The 21,271-nt window shown below is 38.3% G+C and overlaps 1 protein-coding gene across 1 annotated transcript in view; it reads right to left on the bottom strand.

Moving 5' to 3' along the window:
* Nucleotides 1-18,288, bottom strand: part of SECISBP2L (SECIS binding protein 2 like) — a 65,936-nt gene extending 47,648 nt beyond the window's left edge. Inside the window, exons 1-7 of the mRNA XM_008143122.3 lie at nucleotides 18,035-18,288; nucleotides 10,219-10,397; nucleotides 7,689-8,013; nucleotides 5,790-5,919; nucleotides 857-1,086; nucleotides 541-565; nucleotides 81-193 (exon numbers count right to left, since the gene is read on the bottom strand). Of these exons, the coding sequence (XP_008141344.2) occupies nucleotides 81-193; nucleotides 541-565; nucleotides 857-1,086; nucleotides 5,790-5,919; nucleotides 7,689-8,013; nucleotides 10,219-10,397; nucleotides 18,035-18,058 (1,026 nt within the window). The 5' untranslated portion in view covers nucleotides 18,059-18,288. The remainder of the gene's footprint in view (nucleotides 1-80; nucleotides 194-540; nucleotides 566-856; nucleotides 1,087-5,789; nucleotides 5,920-7,688; nucleotides 8,014-10,218; nucleotides 10,398-18,034) is intronic.
* Nucleotides 18,289-21,271: the final 2,983 nt, after the last annotated feature.

Below are 21,271 nucleotides of genomic sequence, written 5' to 3'. Positions count from 1 at the left end.
CATTGACCTTCAAAATCATTATCCCACTTAAAATAATTCATCTCACACTAATCAAATTTGTCCAACCAAATTCAAATTACCTGTGAATTTCTTTGTTCAGTCTGCCTTCCACCTCTAGAAAATGTCTGATTTTTTTCCATCCAAGGTTTTTTCTGAGTTGCCTGGCAAGTTACATTGGACCAATTTATACTACCTATAACAAATGAGATTTAAAATATGATTTACTTATAGCAGAAGTCAAAAGCTAAATTGCTCCTTAACTTTATGTACTGAAATTCAGTCATTGTAAATGTAATAGTGGTAATCTTCCATAAATTTTAAGTGGTATTCCAGTTCCTAGCAATGTAAGTGTCATCTGCAGAATACCTCTGGCTGGCATATTCTCAATTTTATTAGCAAGACTGTACTTTTTATTTAACATGAATCTCTTTGGAAGATTTCTAATTTTTGCAACATCAGCAAGGTTAATGCTTAAAAGCAAAACTTTGACAGAGACAAAGAAAAAAGTATAGCAAAAACACTATGCAGAAAAATAAGTACCTGCACATATAGATGATTCCACGTGCTAAAAATAGAAACAAAAAAAGAGACAATTATTTTCTGCTCAAAATCAATACCACATTCCTTACAAAATGATTCTGAACCTAGTCTAGTGTGAAGGATGCTTATTACAATCTCAGAAAAAATACTTCTCCATAAAATAATATTTTTCATAACAATAAAATATACAAAATGTTTATAACCATCTTATCACTATAGGATTGTTAATGAAAGTAGGTACTTAAGCTTTAGCAGAGGACACAAGAATAATACTGACATAGATGACTGATAAAGAAATCAAAGCAATGTCACATACATTCATGGTGCTAGAATCAGGATTTCGTAAAGCCCCTGCGGCGGGCTGGTTGTTGCTGTGTTTGGGACTGCAGTAGCCACTATCACTGTCAATGTCAGCTTCACTAGCTCCCTGCTCACTAGAAGATTCGGCAGTAGGGTGGGATGCTCTTCTCCTCCTGCCTTTGGACTTCCAGAGCATCGTGGCAGAGCTCTCTGAGAGAGACTTGTTAGCAATATCTGACGGGAAATCTACAAGGCAAGAAAAGTGTAACAACTTTTTGTGAGGATCAAGTTGATAAATTGTTATAATTAAGGTTGTAAGAAAATAAAGACATCTAATTTTATAAATGGTAAAAACTTTTTTCAAAGATTATCAAAACGTAAGATATTCCTGACAAGCTGGTTTATAACGTGTTTATTACGAAGAGATTAAGATATTAAAACCATCCCCGCACTACCCATTTAAGAAAGAGAACATCACCCAATCCTTTGAGGTCCACTGCATGCCCCCTCCACCACTGCATCCTCTTCCTCCCTCAGAGGCTACCCTTTATTCTAAATTCTGTGTTTATTACCTCCTTCCTTTTAAAAATACCACACAAAAAAATGCCACGAATTTCTGTATTCCTAAAACATAAATCATGTAATTGTACAACTTTAACTTTATAAAAATAAAATCATACTGCCCATATTTTCCTCGGACTTGCTACCCACCCCACCATCCCCTCAACATTGGTTTTGAGATACTGATGCATGCGACTGTAATTCATTATGTCACTGTGTAAGACTATACTATAATGTACTTATCCTCTGTACCACTGATGGGACACTTGGGTTGTTTGGGGGTTTGCTATTAAGAACAAGACTGCTGTCAACATTCTTAGACAGACAAATGAATGCATATGTGTACGTATGAAAGTTTCTCACCCGGTTCAGTGGTTGAGCGGCAACCTATAAACCAGGTCACGGTGAGATTCCAGGTAAGGGCACATGCCTGGGTTGTGGGCTTGATCCCTGATGTGGAGGAGCATGCAGACCAGTTCTCCTTTATTTTATAACTAGAGGCCCGGTGCACAAATTCGTGCACTGGTGGCGTCCCTCGGCCTGGCTGACGATCAGGGCAGTCTTGCCCAGTCCTGATAGGGGAGGGACCGTGGGAGGTTAGCCAGTCAGGGGGAGAAAACTGCAGAAGGTTGGCCGCCCGGGGTAAGGGACCGCGGGAGGTTGGCTGTGGGAGCGCACTGACCACCAGGGGCAGCTCCTGCATTGAGCGTCTGTCCCCTGGTGGTCAGTGCACGTCATAGTGACCAGTTGACTGGTCATTCAGTCGACCAGTCGTAAGGGTCGCTTAGGCTTTTATATAGATAGATTAGTTTGTCAAGTTCCCCAAAAATTTCTTTTGAAATCTTGATTCGAATTACATTGAATCTACAGGCTAACTTAGGGACAAATAACATTTGCAATATCAAATCATCCTGCATGAACCTAATATTCAGATTTTTTAAATACAATGTCCTATAAAAAAGTTATAGTTTCCTGCATAAATGTCTGGTACATGTTATATAAGGTTCATTGCAAGAAATAATATTTTTATTGCTATGTAAATAGCACCTTTTCTTAAATTTTGTTTGTTGGTGGCATTTAAACGCCGATATAATAAAAGCTTAATATGCTAATTGTCCGGTCATCTGGTCGTCCGTTCAACCAATCAAAGCGTAATATGCTAATGATATGCTAAGGCCTCTCAACAGCTCGCTATGATGTGCACTGACCACCAGGGGGCATACATGCTGTGACCACTAGGGAGGAAACAGTCGACTGGTCGACCAGTTACTATGATGTGCACTGACCACCAGGGGGCAGACACTCTGACTGGTAGGTTAGCTTGCTGCTGGAGTCCAGCCCATCGGGACTGAGCGAGAGGGGCCGGACACAACCTGGAGCCCTCCTGCGGTCCCTCCCTAGCTGGCCGACCTCCCGCGTCCCTCCCCAGCCCTGATTGTGCACTGGTAGGGTCCCTCGGCCTGGCCTGCACCCTCTCGCAATCCAGGACCCCTTGGGGGATGTTAGAGAGCCAGTTTCAGCCCGATCCCGCAGGCCAGGCGGAAGGACCCCACTGGTGCACGAATTCGTGCACTGGGCCTCTAGTTATCTTATATGTACCCAACTTATTAAACACTTATTAAATAACAAAAGTTTGTATTCAAGAGTAAAAATCTGTTACAAATTCTTTTAAACTATAGTATTTCATTCCACCTCTGACTGATAACAATTAATCCTAAGAAATTAAAAACAAAATAAAGAATAAAAACAGAATACACAATCCTCAGAATTTGAAAACAAACTAAAGAATAAAAATACTGGTAGAAGATATAATTTACTCAAAATATACCTTCACCTTTTCATTTTCTAATTCTTACTAGTGACCCAGTGCACGGATTCGTGCACATTGAAAGGAAATTAATTGGAAAGTGGCCAGCAGGGCAGGACTGGGCGAGACGGGCCGGACATGCCCTGGAGCCAACCTCCTGTGGTCCCTCCCTGGCGTCTGTGGAGCAGGGTCCCTCCAGGCAGGTGGGGTCCCTCAGTCTGGCCTATGGGGATCGGGCCGAAACCAGCTTTCTGACATCCCCCGAGGGGTCCCAGAGTGCGAGAGGGCACTCTGCAAAGTTGCTGTCGTACAGCGTGTGGAACGCAAACACAAGTGTGCAGTAAACCAGATTCAGGGCCGACAGTGCCCCAGCAACAACATAACCCACGGTCAAAGGTGGAATTGCATGGCCCCGCGAGGAATAGGGCTCCCTCCTCTCTGGTTTCAGGGTGCGTCACTCAAGAACCGCCACTGCTAAGTCACTGCAGCTCTGCAACTCCTGCATTGAGTGTCTGCCCTCTGGTGGTCAGTGCATGTCATAGTGACCAGTCGGATGGTCAGACACTTAGCATATTAGCCTTTTATATATATATATAGATACTTCAAAAGGCTGATTTTGTGGTCACAATGATAAAACTAAAGTACAGATAATTTTTTATTTTATTTTATTTTTTTAAAATATATTTTGATTTTTTACAGAGAGGAAGGGAGAGGGATAGAGAGTTAGAAACATTGATGAGAGAGAAACATCGATCAGCTGCCTCCCGCACACTCCCCACTGGGTATGTGCTCGCAACCAAGGTACATGCCCTTGACCGGAATCGAACCTGGGACCCTTGAGTCTGCAGGCTGATGCTCTATCCACTGAGCCAAACCGGTTAGGGCCAGATAATTTTTTAAAGGAGTCCCAGGGTTGAAAACACGTATAAATGGGTCATTATGATTAGGAACAACCAAAACATAGAAAACTTTGTAATATATTACATGTGATTCTTTTCCATAGCCACCCCAACCATTTCTCAGAGTTTGTTAATATCAGTGTTTTATGCCCTACAAACCACACAGCAAGTACTGTCAGCAAGATTGTTTTATAACTGATTCTCAGATCCTTTCTTGCTCCTAATGGATCTAAGCAATTATAAAAGGATAATTGAATAGAGTTCAAAAGAAAAAAACAAAATTCCAAATGAAAGAAAGTAGTGCCACCTAATTTATTTTAAACCAGACTGCATTTGAATGGAGACTAGAGAGGGGCAAAAAGCCAACGTGCCTTTGAACAGATCTAATTTTTAGCCTTGGATAATTAACAAAGGTTTTTTTTACTAGTGTTAATGAGAATGGGTGAGAAGTGATAGACATCTATCTACTCTGTATCTATTAAGTGGAATTTTATGATAAAAACTGGAAAATAGCTAGAATATTATAAGACTACTAGAGACCCGGTGCATGAAATTCGTGCACGGGGGTGGGTGTGCCTCAGCCCGGCCTGCGCCCTCTCACAATCTGGGACCCCTTGGGTATGGTCCCTAGGCCTGGCCAGGGATCAGGGCCTATCGGGGCTTTCCTTCCCCCGGCTGCCGGCAGCTGGCCCCGCCCCCGCCGATGCCACTGCTTGCCATCTGTGCAGCACTGCCCTCCCTCCCCCACCACTGGTTGCCTTCTTCTGTGGGCGACAGGCGTGGGGTGCAATCGCTTGGCTGGTCTGGGCCTCCCTCTGTGGCCACTGGCTGGGTCACCCCGCCTACCCAGCTGGGGCTCTGCAATCAATCGCCACACAGAGGATGGCCTGGGCCTCCCTCTTTGGGGCAATCGTGGAGCCCCCGGCCTCTGCCCCCCCAATCGATTGCCCCGCCGGCGGGTGGCCTGGGCCTCCCTCTACAAAGCTATCATGGGGCGATGGTGGGGTCCCCTGACCAATCGCATTGCACCTGCCTTGGCTGGCGTGGTGCCAGAGCATGTCATAGCGTGGTCGTACGGTTCTGTTGTTTGGTCAATTTGCATATTATGCTTTTATTATTATAGATAGATTAATTCTTATCTATTACCTGGATAAAGCTTTTTTATTTAATGTTTATACCATCCTCTAAAAAACTTATGACAAAATTATATCCTACTAATCCAAAGTTTTTACTTGTTTGAACTCACAGGTCTGGTTTAGATGCATGCTAAAATATGAATTAAAAACTTGCTAATTCTTTCTAGAAAAGTATTATAGAATATTAGGGATGTTTTATAACAGGTTTTAATCTAGTTATAAAAATATGTAGAATTATGATTTCTACCAAAATGACTCCCTCATATTTCTACAGCTTTTTAAAAATTCCATCTCTGATTTCTGAACTGTTCCACTACTTTATGAGGAAACCTCAAACCCTGTCAAAATTGTATATAAGCCAGCAAACAAGTTGAAAGAACATTAAGGACATGGACTGTTTCATCCTTTCTAGAGAATTTCACGAAGTGGCAGGAAAGGGTGAAAGTCTAGAATCATAAAAAGTGGTATAATCCACAATTATTAAGCCAATGCATGATAACAGATAAAAATCAGTAACATATACTGCACAGAAGAACCCTGCCTTACCGGTTTGCTGTGAAGCATCTACCAGAAGCACAATTTTTGATCGATTATCAGGACCTGCTGCATTTGTCTCTTTCTGAGTAGCTACATTTTTCACCAGTGGCCTTTTGCTTTTTATGTGCTGTTGTAAAAGCTGTTGATGATTTAAGTAAAAAAAAATAAACAATAGGATTCTAGTTAATGTACTAAACATTATAGAATACACATCCACTATACAATATACCTAAATGTATGCTCCAAATCAGTGGCTCCCAACTCACAGGGAAACAGGGCTTCTGTGTTAGGATTTCATGATATTATCTGCAGCCAATCATAATAGGCTAAATAAGGTATTGTAGACACATTTAAACACTACTTTTCAAATAACCATTAACACTACTATAAATAAAAATATAAATTCATTTTAATTATTACTTGCATTCTTAATTTTCTCAATCAATAATTAATAAATTATAGGCATATAATTATGTCATATAAGGAATCGTAAATTTTTACTTAAAAGGATAATAAAAGGTAACTTATCCAAAGGCCAAATTTCAGTTTCATGATAGGAATGAAGTACAAAAGAAATTTCTGCTGTGGAGTTTACAAAGAAAACATTAAAAGCTGATCCTTTCCTCCTTTTTTAAAATATGTGTATTCATCACTAATTGCAATTTATGCAATAGAATTCTGAATTTAACTTCCTAAACTCAAGTGCTGAGAATGAACTCTGAGAATCATATTTCTTCAACATATGAAATTATATACTATTATCTTATTTCTAATACTTATTTCTTTTCAATTTCAGAGGTCTCCAAAAAGATTTCCCTTGACCCAGGGTGTTCCCATGAATGAAGAATAAAAGCCTTTCAAAACAACTTCTGCTGCTGGTTTGTATTTTAATTTGTAAAAAGTATGCCAAAAGACAGCAAAGACTTTTCAATGAAGAAGCTTGGCTAATGGGATCTAGCAAAGCACCAACTCCTTGATACAGATATAAGAAACATCTAAGAAGTAAGTCACTCTGCCTCCCATTATTTCAAAAGTGCTGAGAAGAAAATGTTTTTTCTTATTTGCTTTGATACTAAGGCTTCAACAGAAAAGTAACCTTCTGAATAACAAAGTGGCATTCCTCCTAAAAATTCACAAGACAGAAACAATGAAGTTGAAGGGATTTAATGAACTACAAATGTTCTTTTCCATAATATTTTCTGCTGATTTTTGAAGACTGAAATATCCTGAAGTGCACGAGCCATTCAACACTCTAGCATGGGATCCAAACTAACCACTTATAAATATTGGTGTCACTATACAATTTTTATCACTAAATTAAACTAATTTGGAAATATTTGTGCATTATGTTTATGTAAAACTCTTTGAAGGAACTTGAAGACGAATATAAACAATCACCAATTAAGAATGAAAAACAATAAAAACCAGAAAAAATTATTTTATAAATACTATACTCCCTTAACTATTTTATGACTGGAGGCCTGGTGCACGGATTCGTACACCGGTGGGATCCCTCGGCCTGGCCATAGGGCCGAAATCAGCTCTCCGATATCCCCCAAGGGGTCCTGGATTGCAAGAGGGCAGTTCTCGGGTAACACCCACCGGAATCGGACTCCCTCCTCTCTGGTTCTGTGTGTGTCACCTGAGAACTGCAGCTGCCAAGTCCCCGCAGCTCGGCAGCTCCTGTGTTGAGCGTCTGCCCCCTGGTGGTCAGTGTGTGCCATAGCTACTGGTTGGATAGTTGAACAGTTGGCTAGTCACTTAGGCTTTTATATATATAGATAGTGAACAAAATGTTTTATAGTAAATTCAGCACTAAAAGCTAATCAATACAAGTGGCAGATTACTTACTCTATTATTAACAACAGAAATATCAAACATAAAAGCCAATCAAAATCAGTCACTTACTTTTGGTACCACTGGTCCTCTGTTACTGTTTCTGCTTCGATGACTGGACAATGGGAAGACTTGTCCAAGCTGATTTGGACGTTCAGTGCATTCTGTGGTTATAGTATTTACAGTATTTGCAGTTTGAAAGGTGTTGGAGTAAGGTGTAGGAAAAGGATGATAAAAACCCATAACTTGGGCACATGGTGCTGGCATCAGCTGATAATATGCATACTCTGTAGAAACAGGTGGCTGAGCAGGTATAATGGGGTAGGCAAGGTATGGTCCAGCAGGGTTTGGATTGGGCTGTTGCCATCGTATATCATTGTTATATAATGGAAACTGTCTGTAAAAACAAAAACAGAACAAACCTATTGACAATTATAAAAGTAATGCTAAAGTAAAATTTCAACTCATTTTAATAAAAGAAAACACAGAACAAAATAGTGGTTTCACAATTCTGAAAAATGAGATAAAATTATCTTATATGTTTCTTTGCTATAGAAATTATTATGTATATGTAACAATTTAAATGACAGTATAAAGGAATTCAACCTGATAGTTTTACTGCTTTCCAATATTTTAAAAATACATATTCTTATTTGTAACTCTCTCCTTAACATCCTCATGATAGTTCTGCCTCTTAGTTAAACACCTAACTGCTGGATCTGCCAACAGTCTTAGGTTCCCACCCAACGCTAATAACTGTGACAGGCTTCTGCAAAGAGCAGCGTAAGGTGATCATTGTGTAAAATGATCACTACAATGGGTGATTTGATTCCTCCACATCTCATACTTTAGCTCAGATCCAGGGCCTCCTATTCCTCTCCCACACTCCCTTAAATACTTGGCCAAGCCCAGCTCTTTTCCTGGCTTCCCTTCTTGGCAATGGAAGTAGGCTTCAGATCCAAGGGAAAGAGAAGAAAAGGCAAGCCTGTCCACTGCCATCTAATATTCCTAGTATTAGAGCTTTTTCTAGTGCAGTTCCTATACCAGCAAGATTCTTCTTGTCTCAGCAGTCCTTCTCACAGAAGGTTGCTGCTGACGAATGAGGGGTCAAGGAGAGCTGGAGCATAGAGCTTTTCCTCACTACTCCTAAGACAAAGCAAAATGGAAAAATGTTCACTACCATAATTCTAAAAATATTTTTAAAAATCTGCTAACTGGCTTACTCATGAATTCTCAAAAGATTATTTGGTGCTCTGGCCAGTTTGGCTCAGTGGATAAAAAATCAGCCCGTGGACTGAAGGGTCCCGGTTTCGATTTTGGTCAAGGGCATGTTCTTCGGTTGCAGGCTAGATCCCCACCCAGCCCTGGTCAGGCTGTATGAGAAGCAACCAAATGATGTGTACGGACACATTGATGCTTCTCTCTCTGTGTCTCTGCTTCTCCCTTACACTCTCTCTAAAATCAACGGAAAAATATCCTCAGGTGAGGATTAACAAACAAAAGTAAATTTAAAAAGTAAGAACCCAAAAAAAAAGATTTGGTAAGGTTAAAAGAATTAAATTTGCCATACTATACACTTGATCATTTTGTTAAATACAAAAAAAAATACTATTATTAATTTTAGTTTACAAATCACTTTGGACATAGTCCATATAGGCCAAAGATTTTTTAAATATAATACTAAATTATTTGAGAAGGATCCCTTAGTTTCTACTATTTGTCCAATCCCCAAAACTATTAAGAGTTTCAGATTATTAACTTGAATATTTAATTTGAGAAAGTTGTTTAGTGATCTCATATCTCATATATCCATAATTTCTCAAAGAATGTGCTTGGCACACTAGTGTGTCACAATGGATTATGGATGTGTAGAAATATTGACTGCCTTAGCCCTCAGGGGTGGCTGGGCAGAGGCTAGAGCCTAGCTGCCTCATCCATTTATTCCACAATGCTAGAGAAGTACAATTTTCTGTGTGTGATATAACTGGAAAGAAGCTAAAATTACTTTTACACAGCAATAAAATAAACTACACCAATGAAGTGCTAATCATCCAGACAACCTAAGCAGGGTTAGAAACCTAGTGGTTACTAGGTTACACATTATCTGAATTGCAAGCAATTTGTTAAATCATCCTGTAGACTACAGCACAGAAGCTAAATTTGGAACTAGAATCACAGTCTAGGGTTATATGCTAACTAACCATAAAAGCTTCAAAGTTAAGGACTATCCCTTGGTATTTTCTTCTTATGCCCGATTATTTTGGCAATTATGATTAAATACCTAATCTCAAAAAAGGTTTTCTGCTTATCTCTTTCTGAGTAATTCATTCCTCCCTTTAAGTCAATTTACTTCAAATTTTACTTATTATAGAAAACATATCCAAAGAACTCCATATCCTTTTAGAAAGAATGAGTTAATAATCCATGTGAATAGTTTTCAAATTTCTACATCACTTTTTTTATTTACTCCTCTTAATAGAAAAATGATTCATGTTTACAAGTTATAAAAGGAAAAAATTAAGTGGTGTGCTTTGTCAACTTCTATATTTCCTACTCCTCCCTTCCCCACCCCAACTAAAAGAGAAAATAATAAACAAATTACCTATTGGACTGGTTTTCCTGCACAAATGGATAACAAGTAATCAAGTAGCTGGGAATTGGAGTTGGTTCTATGCCAGAAACATTTCCATTATCATTTGGGAGTGCCATAGGGATCATAAATGTATCAGGATTCTTCTTCTGGGGAATAAATGGCTCTACCTCAGCTGACAGCTTGACATTCTTCAAAGAGAAAGTGAAACACATTATTAACAAATGAACAAAAAACTTAAGTAATATTAATTCACAATTTAACAAGTCAGTTTTTATAAACAGTAATTAGGTCTCTTTTCAGTATTTACAAAACATCCAAAGGAACACAATGACAAATTAAAATAATTAAATATGATTAAGTTATACAGCAAAAGTCATTAAATAAAACGGGGGAAAACTTATCAAAGGCTACTACATTTCCATGAAATCATGTCTTAACAATCAAGAGTAGAAGGAAGTCAGTCAAACCTCAGAGTCCCCAAATAAAGTTGGTAGTAAGAAATCTAGCTCTGCAGACATAACAATGTGTTTTGTTTTGTTTGGGTTTTCTTTCCCATAGCAATGTGTTTTTAATTAATTTTGTTTTGGGGGGGTCATTAAACAGTATTCTGAAGGATAATTATGTTTGTCTGAATAGTCTATTTCTGTCCTTTTCAGGAAATTAGATTAGCATGGTTAAGTTAAAAGGAAGGAAAATGTCTAAGATGAATTTAAAATATACATATATAAGGGGGAGAAAACTTCTGGTTCACAATTAAACTAGGAAAAAAATAAGTACTTCAGTTTCCCAGAAGATGAGCAAACTAAAGTAATTCAGAATATGTACTCCATTTTATTTTATTTTGTATCTTTTCTTATAATAAATCTAGAGATTCAAAAGATATTTTAAAAACTAAAGTATTTAAGAATGCACATATGGGTGACAAAATTATAAAGAAAAGTAAGTACGATCCATAAAAGTCAGGATAGGAATTACTGTTAGGAAAGAAGGAGCTGTGATTGGGAAGAAATTCTGGGGTGCCTGGCAACATTCTGTGTCCTAACTTGGGTGTTACTTAGAAGGTATTCACTTTATATAATTCATTTAGCTGTCCATTGGTTTTAGGCAGTTTTCTTTTTGCATTTGTCATATTGAACAACACATTTTAAAAATTTAATTATAAAAAGAAAAAACCTATAGGCACATTCAGCAAAAGCAGAATGTAAAAAACCACATAAATAAAACCAGTAAGTGAAATGCAATCCAATGTTTCAACCACTCAAATCAATCACCTCAAATCAACAATCCTAACCAGAACTTTTCCCCAACAAACACACTAGGATAGCATTTATTAGAAGGTCTAACACCAAGGCAGAGTTCTCAGAATAAATTTCAGGCCTGTTTCTCAGAAAAGTAATCAGTAACAAATCCAAGAAACACTAAAGACAAGACTTGATATGCTCAATATACAGTCTTATTCAGAAAAAAAAAATTTCTCTAAAAAGATTCCATTGGAAATTCAGAAGTACTTTTAAAAAAGGAGAAAGAAGATAATCTGAACTATATAGCAGTATTAATTCAATATCCTTCCTCAAATCTGATTTAACTTTGAAGTGTACTTTTATACTACTAACTAAATCTGAAGTAGATATAGGTCATTGAACTTACAAATATCTGAGAACTAAACTCAGTTTTTCAACACAGGAGGTAAAAACTCCTTCAAATGCTAATAAAATAAGCCAGTTCTCTTCACTATAACAGTCACTAGAATTTCAAACTTATTTATATAAGGCATAAAATAATCAACCTAATAAATGTTTCCCTAATTAGGGAAAAAAGCTGATTTTCAACAATAATACACAGATAATGGAAGCTTGTTTTATATAGTTTATACATATGCACAAGAAGGCAAACAAATCACATTTTAACTATACTAAAAACATAACTTTAGTATTTTTAAAAATCAAAAAGCCCTTTTGAACTTATCTGAATTTTCTGAATAGTTTTATAAATCTGGATGAGAAGACATTAGGATTTGTTTTAAAACAAGGAATATGGTTACATCAAATTCTCAGTCTAACATGAAGAAAGGAGTACTATTAATATAATTATAAGGAAACAAAAAAATTTTAATAACATTTTTCTGGACACTGCCCCCAAAAAATAGTATCATACATTACTTTCGTAACAACAAATTCAAATTCTTGCTCAAGTAAAAAGTTGCAAGTTTTTTATACTAGTTTCATCTATACTTTTATTTAAGCATTTTATGAATTTAGGGAAGTCGCTGTTTAAAAGGTGTCATGCATAAATTATAACTAATATCTTCACATACACAGTACATAGGAGTAGGCAAAAATAGGTTAATAATTAATAATATAAATAATAAAAAAAAAGCTCTGTGTTTCGAGTACTCACAACAGTAAACCTATTTTTGCCCATCCCTATATACCCTTAAACATTAAAGTTTGTACTGGTTTCTATTCTAAGTGCAATTCTAGATATCAAGAGTTCAACAATACAATTCACAAACACTAAAATGATCCTTTGTGTTCAGCAAAAAAGAGAATCTGCTGTAGTCAACAGCTGTACAAACAGAAGATGTCACTAGTAGGAACAGACTGGCTAACTTTCCCCTGTAGTTACACTTCTGTATGTTTTTAGAAGTTGTTTGTTGTGACTTGGGGCCTTCATTATAATACATCAAAATGCAGCATCTGCTGTTTTCAGACCTGAAATGTAATGTTAAGATAGTGAACTATTCTTAAAATTCCATAAAATAAACCCTGTATAGATAATACATTAAGCAAGCAACAGATTCTGGCAATATTTCAATTATACTAGCATAGAAATTAAAGAAAAATGTCTTACACAGTGGAGAACAAAAACATTTTGAGAAAATTAGACTAGTAACTTCATGTAATATTCTTCAGTTTGAATTTTGGTGTTTAGTCTCTCTACCTTTGCCAAAATCTATTTTTTAGAAATCAGAAATTTTATAGCAAGGAGTTGTCTCCTTAAAGTAAAGAAAATATAAATATGGTATAAGTCTAACTACAAAGAACAAATTCCTGTATTATTTGCTTAAAAATACAACACTACATAACAAAATTACCTTTCTCTTTTAGAAATTATTTCAGAATTTTCCAAACTAATGAAAAATCATAATAATCCCCAAAACATGTATTGGAAAAAAAGTTACACATTAATTTTAAATTCTGTATATATTAAAACAAATGTCAATAATAAAACCTTATTAATGTCAACAATCTAGAAAACCCAAGAAGTCCTCAAAACATGAAACTATAAAAACCTCATTAAGTGCTCTTTAAAATGAGGTTTTTATTAAACAAATGCATTCAGATCACTGAAAGTCTTTATAATTCAATAAATATGCATTGAGCACATATTCAGGAAAGAGCACAGGATAGACAGGTTTATGGAAAATGGGCAAACATTATTACTAAGCACACACATCAGCAGGAAATGTACATTAAACCCCTCCAAGATAGAACTTCCTCAAGAGTGCGAATAATTTTCCCAGATTAAGCAACAGAAAAATGTCACCCACTTAATATTAAGACTGGGAACATAGTAAGGAACTCTCCCACAGTGAAATTTCAGTATGTACCACACACCTACAGAAAAAAATAGGATCATGGAAAGCCTCCACATTCTTACTATGTTAAGGTAGAAATCTGATATATCAAATATTAAGGTATTTTATATGTTATGGCAAAAGATAAAATAAATGTCTTCTAAATGAAAAACATCTTAATGCTTAAGAGATACCTGCTAGCTGTATTGTTTTCTGATTGGAATGGCTTACAATGAAAGTAAACCACTTGCCAAAATAAACTTCAGTAGTTATACATAAAAAAAAAAAAAAATCAAAGTATTTAACTTAGACTCTGCCCATTTGCTTTGCTATCCAGATATTTCCCCCTTTTCTTAAAACAAACTGCATCTAATCCTGTTATGATCTGGTGGTGCTTTTCTAAAAACCCATTTTCTAAATTTAATATTAGTTTTTGGATTATTTTATTCATGTTTTTACATTTTCTCCCTTGCTTTTGTGGGTCCCCCCCCCAACTCCTTGCCTTGGGTGCTTAATTTTTATTTTCCTTTTAATATGTTTAACAATGGAAGTATTTATACTATACATTTGCCTCAGACACGTCTGTAGGTTTTCACTGCAGCATGTGATTACTTTTTCAGTAACATAAAATTCTACTTTTTTTACTTCCTCTTAGATTTAAGGGCTTAGGGGGAAACTAGAGGCCTGGTGCACAAAATGCACTGGGGGGGGGGGGTGTCCCTTAGCCCGGCCTTCAGCCTTTGCCCTCTTGCAGTCCAGGATCCCTTGGGGTATGTCCGACTGACGAGGAGCAGGCCTAAGCTGGCAGTCGGACATCCTCAGGGCTGCCGTGGAGGCAGGAGAGGCTCCCATTGCCGCTGCACTTGCCAGCCGTGAGCCCGGCTTCTGACTGAGTGGCGCTTCCGCTGTGGGAGCGTACTGACCACCAGGGGGCAGCTCCTGCATTGAGCGTCTGCCTCCTGGTGGTCAGTGCACATCATACTGACTGGTCGTTCCGCCATTCGGTCGATTTGCATATTAGCCTTTTATTATATAGGATGCCTTTTTAAATTTCCAAATGGCATTTTCACTAAATGAGCATTATTTACTTTCATTTTTTTATTTTAAAAATCTGTTAAAACAGATTACTAGTTTATATTCATAAAGGCAAACTATAATTATGTATTACATTTTATAGTAATTTACTAAGAATATGTTTAATTGCAGTTTATACATTATTTAAAGGAAATAATTAAAAGCCAGATAATTTTGTATGTTTATTGGTAAACAGCACTTTGTATGAAGTCATGTCTATTTATTATACATTTGCTTTTCTAAGAATTAAAGACAATAGTGATCAAGAACGTTGTCAATTCTTAAAAAACAAACAAAAAATATCCCTATCTAATGTTATTGTACTAAAAATTTAAGTCAATGTTTAAATTACTTAATTCAAAGGAGACTGTAAACCTCAAGTATTCTGTCACTTCTAAGGCCATTGTTGTTTTTTTAATCTCAAAACACTGTTGTAAATTTTCTAAAAATAGATACACTAAAGCCTTTATAAACAAAATAAACTCCATGATTTATTCTCCACATCCCTTTACACCAGCTTTTCTTTTTCTTTTTTTTTTAAGGACAAAAAAAATGCATTATACCAAGCCATATCTGTTCTTAGAACATCTAATTCTGGCAGTTAAAATTAAGCTACTTGCTTTGATTTAAAACAGTCTTGCTAAAAGATAATATTCCTGAAATTCTCTTCTGGTTATAAGATTCTTTCATATAGTCATTATTGCAATTAACACTATTATCTAGCACATATTCCTAATAACTTTTTATAATCTTGATCAAGTTTTTATAATCTTGACCAAATATATACAATTTATCTTTTTAATCAGATATTTTCTTAAAAGTTACACTGTGTAATACTCCAGGGATTTCAATTAGGTTAAGATGAAATGCAGAAAGTTTATATTAAGTACTTTAAAAGAAAATTTACCTTCTATTAATTACTAACCACTCCAATAATACAATAAGTTATAAATGCTGTAAGCATTCCCAGAAATTCTGAATATAAACCAAACACTGGTTTAAAATGAAAAAACAAACAAAAAACACATAATCATTTTGTGAGGAAAAATGAAAATTCAGCACATTATCACATATATTTTTTATAATTTTTACCTATCTAAATTCACTTCATTAGTAAAAATATAAAAGTATATTCCTAATAACCTGGAAAAGCCATTGCATTACTCTGGTAAAGTAGAAACAATCAAGAACCCCACAAAGTTGAGAAATCTCAGTTCTAGACCCAATCTACCATTAAGTTAATGGCAGCTTTTTTTCAATGATGGATCCCCTTTGAAAATATCATGAAAATAATGGAATCTTGCCCCAGAAATATGCTAATATAAAATGAAGCACCTGCCATCCAGGTCATCCAGGGACCCCTGAATCAACGGCCTATAGCATGAACTAGGCAAAGTAGCTTCACTTTTTTGGATCTTGATTTCTATGTGTGGGGTAATACAAGGGAGTGGTTGAAATTTTTCTCTTACTTAGGATCAGGCTGGGGAAGAGGCAGGAGGTACAGGAGGAGAAAGAATGGAAACAATGTGTTTTTTTTTCTAATTCTTAAATTTCTACAAGATTTTAAATAGGTTGTGGACTTTGAAAAAAATGTAGGATGAAAGAGGAAGAGGCTCTCTAGTCCAAATAATGTGCTCATCGCACTTGCTGTTAAGATAATCACACACAAGTGATCATCTAAATAGTTAATTACATTTCCTCTAGGATGAAAGGAACCATAAGTATACATGTGGCAGCATTCTGGTTATAGTTCTGGCATCATGGTATAGGACCCAAATGTTTAACCCTTTAATTAGTGACACGCATACAAGAAAATCATTCAAGAAAATATCCTATTACTTTGTCTCGGGCATTTTTAATAGATACCTTAAAATTTTGTTTTTCACTAAAACTGTATATAGGCCTTACACAGAATATACTCTGGGTTAAAAGGAAAGCCCATATATATTTGCCAAGACGCTCCAGTCAATTTTGCTTTGGTAAATCCACGTATTGTTTTATAAACTCATTTGTGTTTTCAGAGTCATATTCACATAAAGCTTTTTTTAAATGACTAAAGCTTTTCTAGAAACAAATATACAGAACTAGGAAACTGCTTTGCCTGCTACAAGAGCCCAATTTCTAAATCAAAACTGGCTTTGACTAGCAACATATAATCAATTATATAGAGGAATTCGGGAAATCCTGTTTCATTAAGGTGTTAATCATCCACTTGTAAAATAATTAGGCAAATCACTAATCTCTCCTTTTAGTTCATCTCTGGGCAAGGCCTTCAATTGAAGAGGGGAATGGAGAGTGAATAAACTTCGGACTTCATCAAATTTCCGTCATTTCATAGAGGTCTCAAGATTGGAAATTACTGAAACTTTTGGGGGGGAGAACATTATTTCATATTATTTTGTTTTTAGTTGTGATGACAACTTAAAAAAATCCCTGCCTCCTAGCACCTACTTAGCAAGGATAATCAAGAATTTGGTACAATTAAAAACAACACAGACACGATGGGACTTCTTTGTGGATCGCTTCCATGAATTCATGCTTCGGGTCCTATACCCTTAAGATATAAGCTTGATTTTTAAAAAACACTAATTTTTGCAAAATAATTAGGTAGAAGGGCAAGGGGAAGCCGTAGTATTTCATATCTTAAAGGGAACACCTCCTTTAAACCACTGTAGAAACAATGCTTCGCTCAATGGGACGCAGATTTAAAAAAGCCCAGACCCCCCTCTTCTGCGGCTACCACTCGCTCTTGACAGTCTCTCTGGGTGAGGAGCCTTCAAAAGCCTTCCCACCTGGAAAACACATTCCAGAACTGACGGGAGGGGGGAGCGCGGGGCAGATTCGGTTGGAAGTTACAAACCCTCCACTCCGGGAGCGAGCACGGACGACTTGGAGTCTTCGGGCCCCTCTCACCCAGCCAGGGAGGAGGGGCAAAAGCGAACCCCGAGCCGGGGCGGGGGACGGTAAACAAGGCTGAGCAAGTGCCCCTGCCCGCGGCAGCACCGGGAACAATGCAGCGGAGCGGGGCGCCGCCGGCCTCCCGCGCCAGGGAGTCCGCGCCCCAGGACCCCGGGGACTCCGGCTGTCCGGGCCCAGGCTTGGAGACCGGGGCCCGCCGGGAGGAGGCGGCCACCCCAGCCCCCGGCCCGGCTGGCCCGGCCCCAGCCCGCGTACCTGCTCTGCTGGGGCTCGGTCCATGGCGCCTGCAGCCGCAACGGGCCCGCTTAATCGGTGTGGAGAGCGCCTCGGGCCGCTTTCTCCATGGCCCCCCGCTCGGGCTTAGACCGGGCTCGGGACCTCCGCCCCTCTCTGGCTGGCCCCGACGCAGAGTCCAGCTACGCCACAGGCGGCGGAGGTGGACCCAGCTTCGGGAGATGGAGGAGGCGGTGGCACCTTTGGGGAGGGATCATCTGGAACGGAAGCCGAGACGAGCCGAAATAAGCGAAGGCGTAGTCGGAAATGGCGGCGCGCGGGAGGGCGGGGCCGGGCGGGGCGGGGGCGGGGCCGAGAGGGGCAGTGGGCGGGGCCAGGGCGCCGCCGCCGGCTCACCTGCAGGCTGTCCCGGTGGCGGTCCTAGGAACAGGTGCCGCCCGGCCGCTCTGCGCTTGGCCTTGGACTTAACTGCCCCTCTGGACTGTTAAACTGGAGGCATACCAGCCGCTTGGGACTCAGGACGAGTCTTCAGGGACCACACAGACCACGTCATTAACCCAAACCACCTCTTTAGTGAAGTTGTAAGAGTGTTTAATCTGCCCACTGGACATACGATCCTTCCTTAGGTTACCAGCTAAAGGGAGTCATGACTGTAAAGGAAAATACCATAGACCATGCCGTCCAACAGATAATTATGTATCCTCCGGGATGTTACTGTTTCCACTGCACTTACTGATCAATCGTTCCTTTTATCTCCAGCTCATTGGCTCCGTGGGGAAAGAGACTGCCGTGAAACTGGACACTTGCGGAGCCTGGCAGACTTCCCCTGGGCATCTGTCTCCTCAGGCGCACCGTCCAACAAACACCCCTTCCCAGAAGAGTTCTTGCTTTGCTGGTCAGCTCCCGGGTGAGGAAGAAAAGTAAACACCTACATAAGCTAAATGATACAGAAATGAAAGAAGCGAGCAGAGGCTACTCCTGTTTGGGGGACTGATGGATGTGGAGATTTGAGCTGGAAAAAAAAGAGTTTTTAGGAAGTTTGCTGTGTCATGCTTCAGGGAACATCGGTAAAAACCTGAATTACCTTTTCAGTTCGTCTAGGACTAACTTGTTAGTCTGGTTTTATTTGGATAGGACTCCATGAAGAGGCTGGTCTGTGAAGCCCCTAACTTGTACTTAAGCGGATCATGTATTTTGGCCTGGTGACAGATGCTATATTGGGTTAACAAGAGTTACACCAATGCCCTGGCCGGTGTGGCTCAGTTGGCTGGGCGTCATCTGGTGCACCCTTTTGATAGGTTGTAGGTTCCCCTACTCTCTCTCTAAAAACCAATTTTAAAAAATTATTAGAAAAAGACTTAAATCAAGGCTGGCAGTAAAACCCTTTGTAAGGAGCTCTCTCTCTCTCTTAGTTTTATTAACTCTTATGCCTCTTCAAATTATCCATATATGTGTGTATACATATTTATGTGTTTAAATGGCACATGCATGTATGACTGTTACACACATGAGCAGTTCATGTAATGTTAGGTCCCTCGTGTCTATCAATGAATACTGAATGAGCTTAGGTTTGCTCAGGAAAACCAAGCTATTTATAAGATGTAGTTATGTAAAGTAACAGATGATCATCCTCCTTCACAATTTTCAGACAGAAAGAACTCTGAATTTTTAGTGTCTCCCCACTAGTGGTTTCTAGCCATAAGATACCCCCATCTGAGTAAAAAGGTAATAAGAATGCAATAATAATTCAGTCAAAAAAATAGTACAGTGCTTAGGTTTTCTTCCTGAGGAAACTGAAATATAGGCTCTCTAAGGATCTTTCCACAGCATGGGATTTTTATTCTCTTGTTGAGAATCTCCTATGTACAGGACATTTATTTAAAGTTAAAGAACAGAATTATAAGAAATTATAAGAATAAAATGTTACAGTGTCCTCCATTTTTGTTCCTCCAGTCTATTTCAAAAGACTGAAATAGCTATTAGAATAAAAAAATTAAATTATGTGAAGAAAAAGAGGACATTTAAAAGCATTTAATTATTTCATTCAGCAACAAATATTTAATGCGCCAGGTGCTATGCTAGGCCTGGAGGTATAGCAGTGAAGAAGGCCCTGTGAGAGCAGAGAACATGTTTGTCTTGTGGCCAAGTCATACATAGAACCAGAAACTACAAGTGAGCTGAGTGTCATGAAAAAGAAAGTTCAATAGGTTTTACCATATTGTGAGACAGAAGATCAGCGAAGTCATAGCTAAGTAAATAGCATCTAAGCAAAGACCTAAAGGGTGCATAGGAATTATGGTATGTGCAGAAGAAGTAGGAAAGCGATTCCAAGCAAAGGAAATGGCATGTGTGAGGACTCTGAGGTAAGAGAAAACCCAGCATTACACTTAAGGAGCACATTCCTTAAAATGAGAGTTCAAGATGAGGGGTAATCCAATAGAGCAGGGTGTCTGAGAAGGTCGAAGGGATAGGATATGAAACTCAGAGGCAGAAATTGGCCTCAGATGGGAGTAGCGCATGTTGTCCTCAATAATAGAAGGGAAGGAAGAAAGAATAGATGTGGCTGCAAGTACATTTATAAGTTGAGGGAAGGCTTAATGGCTTCTATCCTCTCAGTGAAGCAGAAGGCAAGGTTATCTGCTGACAATGGAGGGAGACAGAGTTGTGATGATCATATGTTTGTCAAAATTCAGCAAATAGATATTTAAGACTCGTGCATGTTATTATATGTAAATTTTACATCAAAAGAAAAAAACTGTAAATAAATATTGAACTCTGGTTTTAACAAATGCATGAACCTATGCAACCCAAATTTCTATCAAGATATAGAATGTTACCATTACCCCTGTGGCTTTTAAAACTTCGCTACTTATATCAAATGTTTATCTAATTCAGTATTGTATCCTTACTACCTATGCTAGTGCCCGGCACAGAGCAAGTGCTCAGTACATATTTATTGAATAAATGAACGTGTGGTATTATATTAAATCGGGATTCTTTCATCCAGGGTTGGGTTCTGTTAGGCTTGTGCATGTTATTGAATAAGCAGGACTGAGTAGGAAGCGAGAACAAAATTATTGTATATTTTACTCCACTGTCTCTCCAAAAACTCTGAGGGCTACTTCTTTTACTGGCCTGGATGAAATCTCATGAAGGTGATGCAAACTTCGTTCCAACTTAACGCTTTTCCTTTTCCCAAGTTCAGGCCAGAAGGCTGTAGTAGGGGGACATGGCAGAGGCCATGTTTATTTTTGTTTT

This window comes from Eptesicus fuscus, chromosome 5, assembly GCF_027574615.1.
Source record: "Eptesicus fuscus isolate TK198812 chromosome 5, DD_ASM_mEF_20220401, whole genome shotgun sequence".
Lineage (NCBI taxonomy): Eukaryota > Metazoa > Chordata > Mammalia > Chiroptera > Vespertilionidae > Eptesicus > Eptesicus fuscus.
The sequence above is the reverse complement of the archived record's forward strand: the minus strand, read 5'-3'. Positions and strand labels throughout refer to the sequence as shown.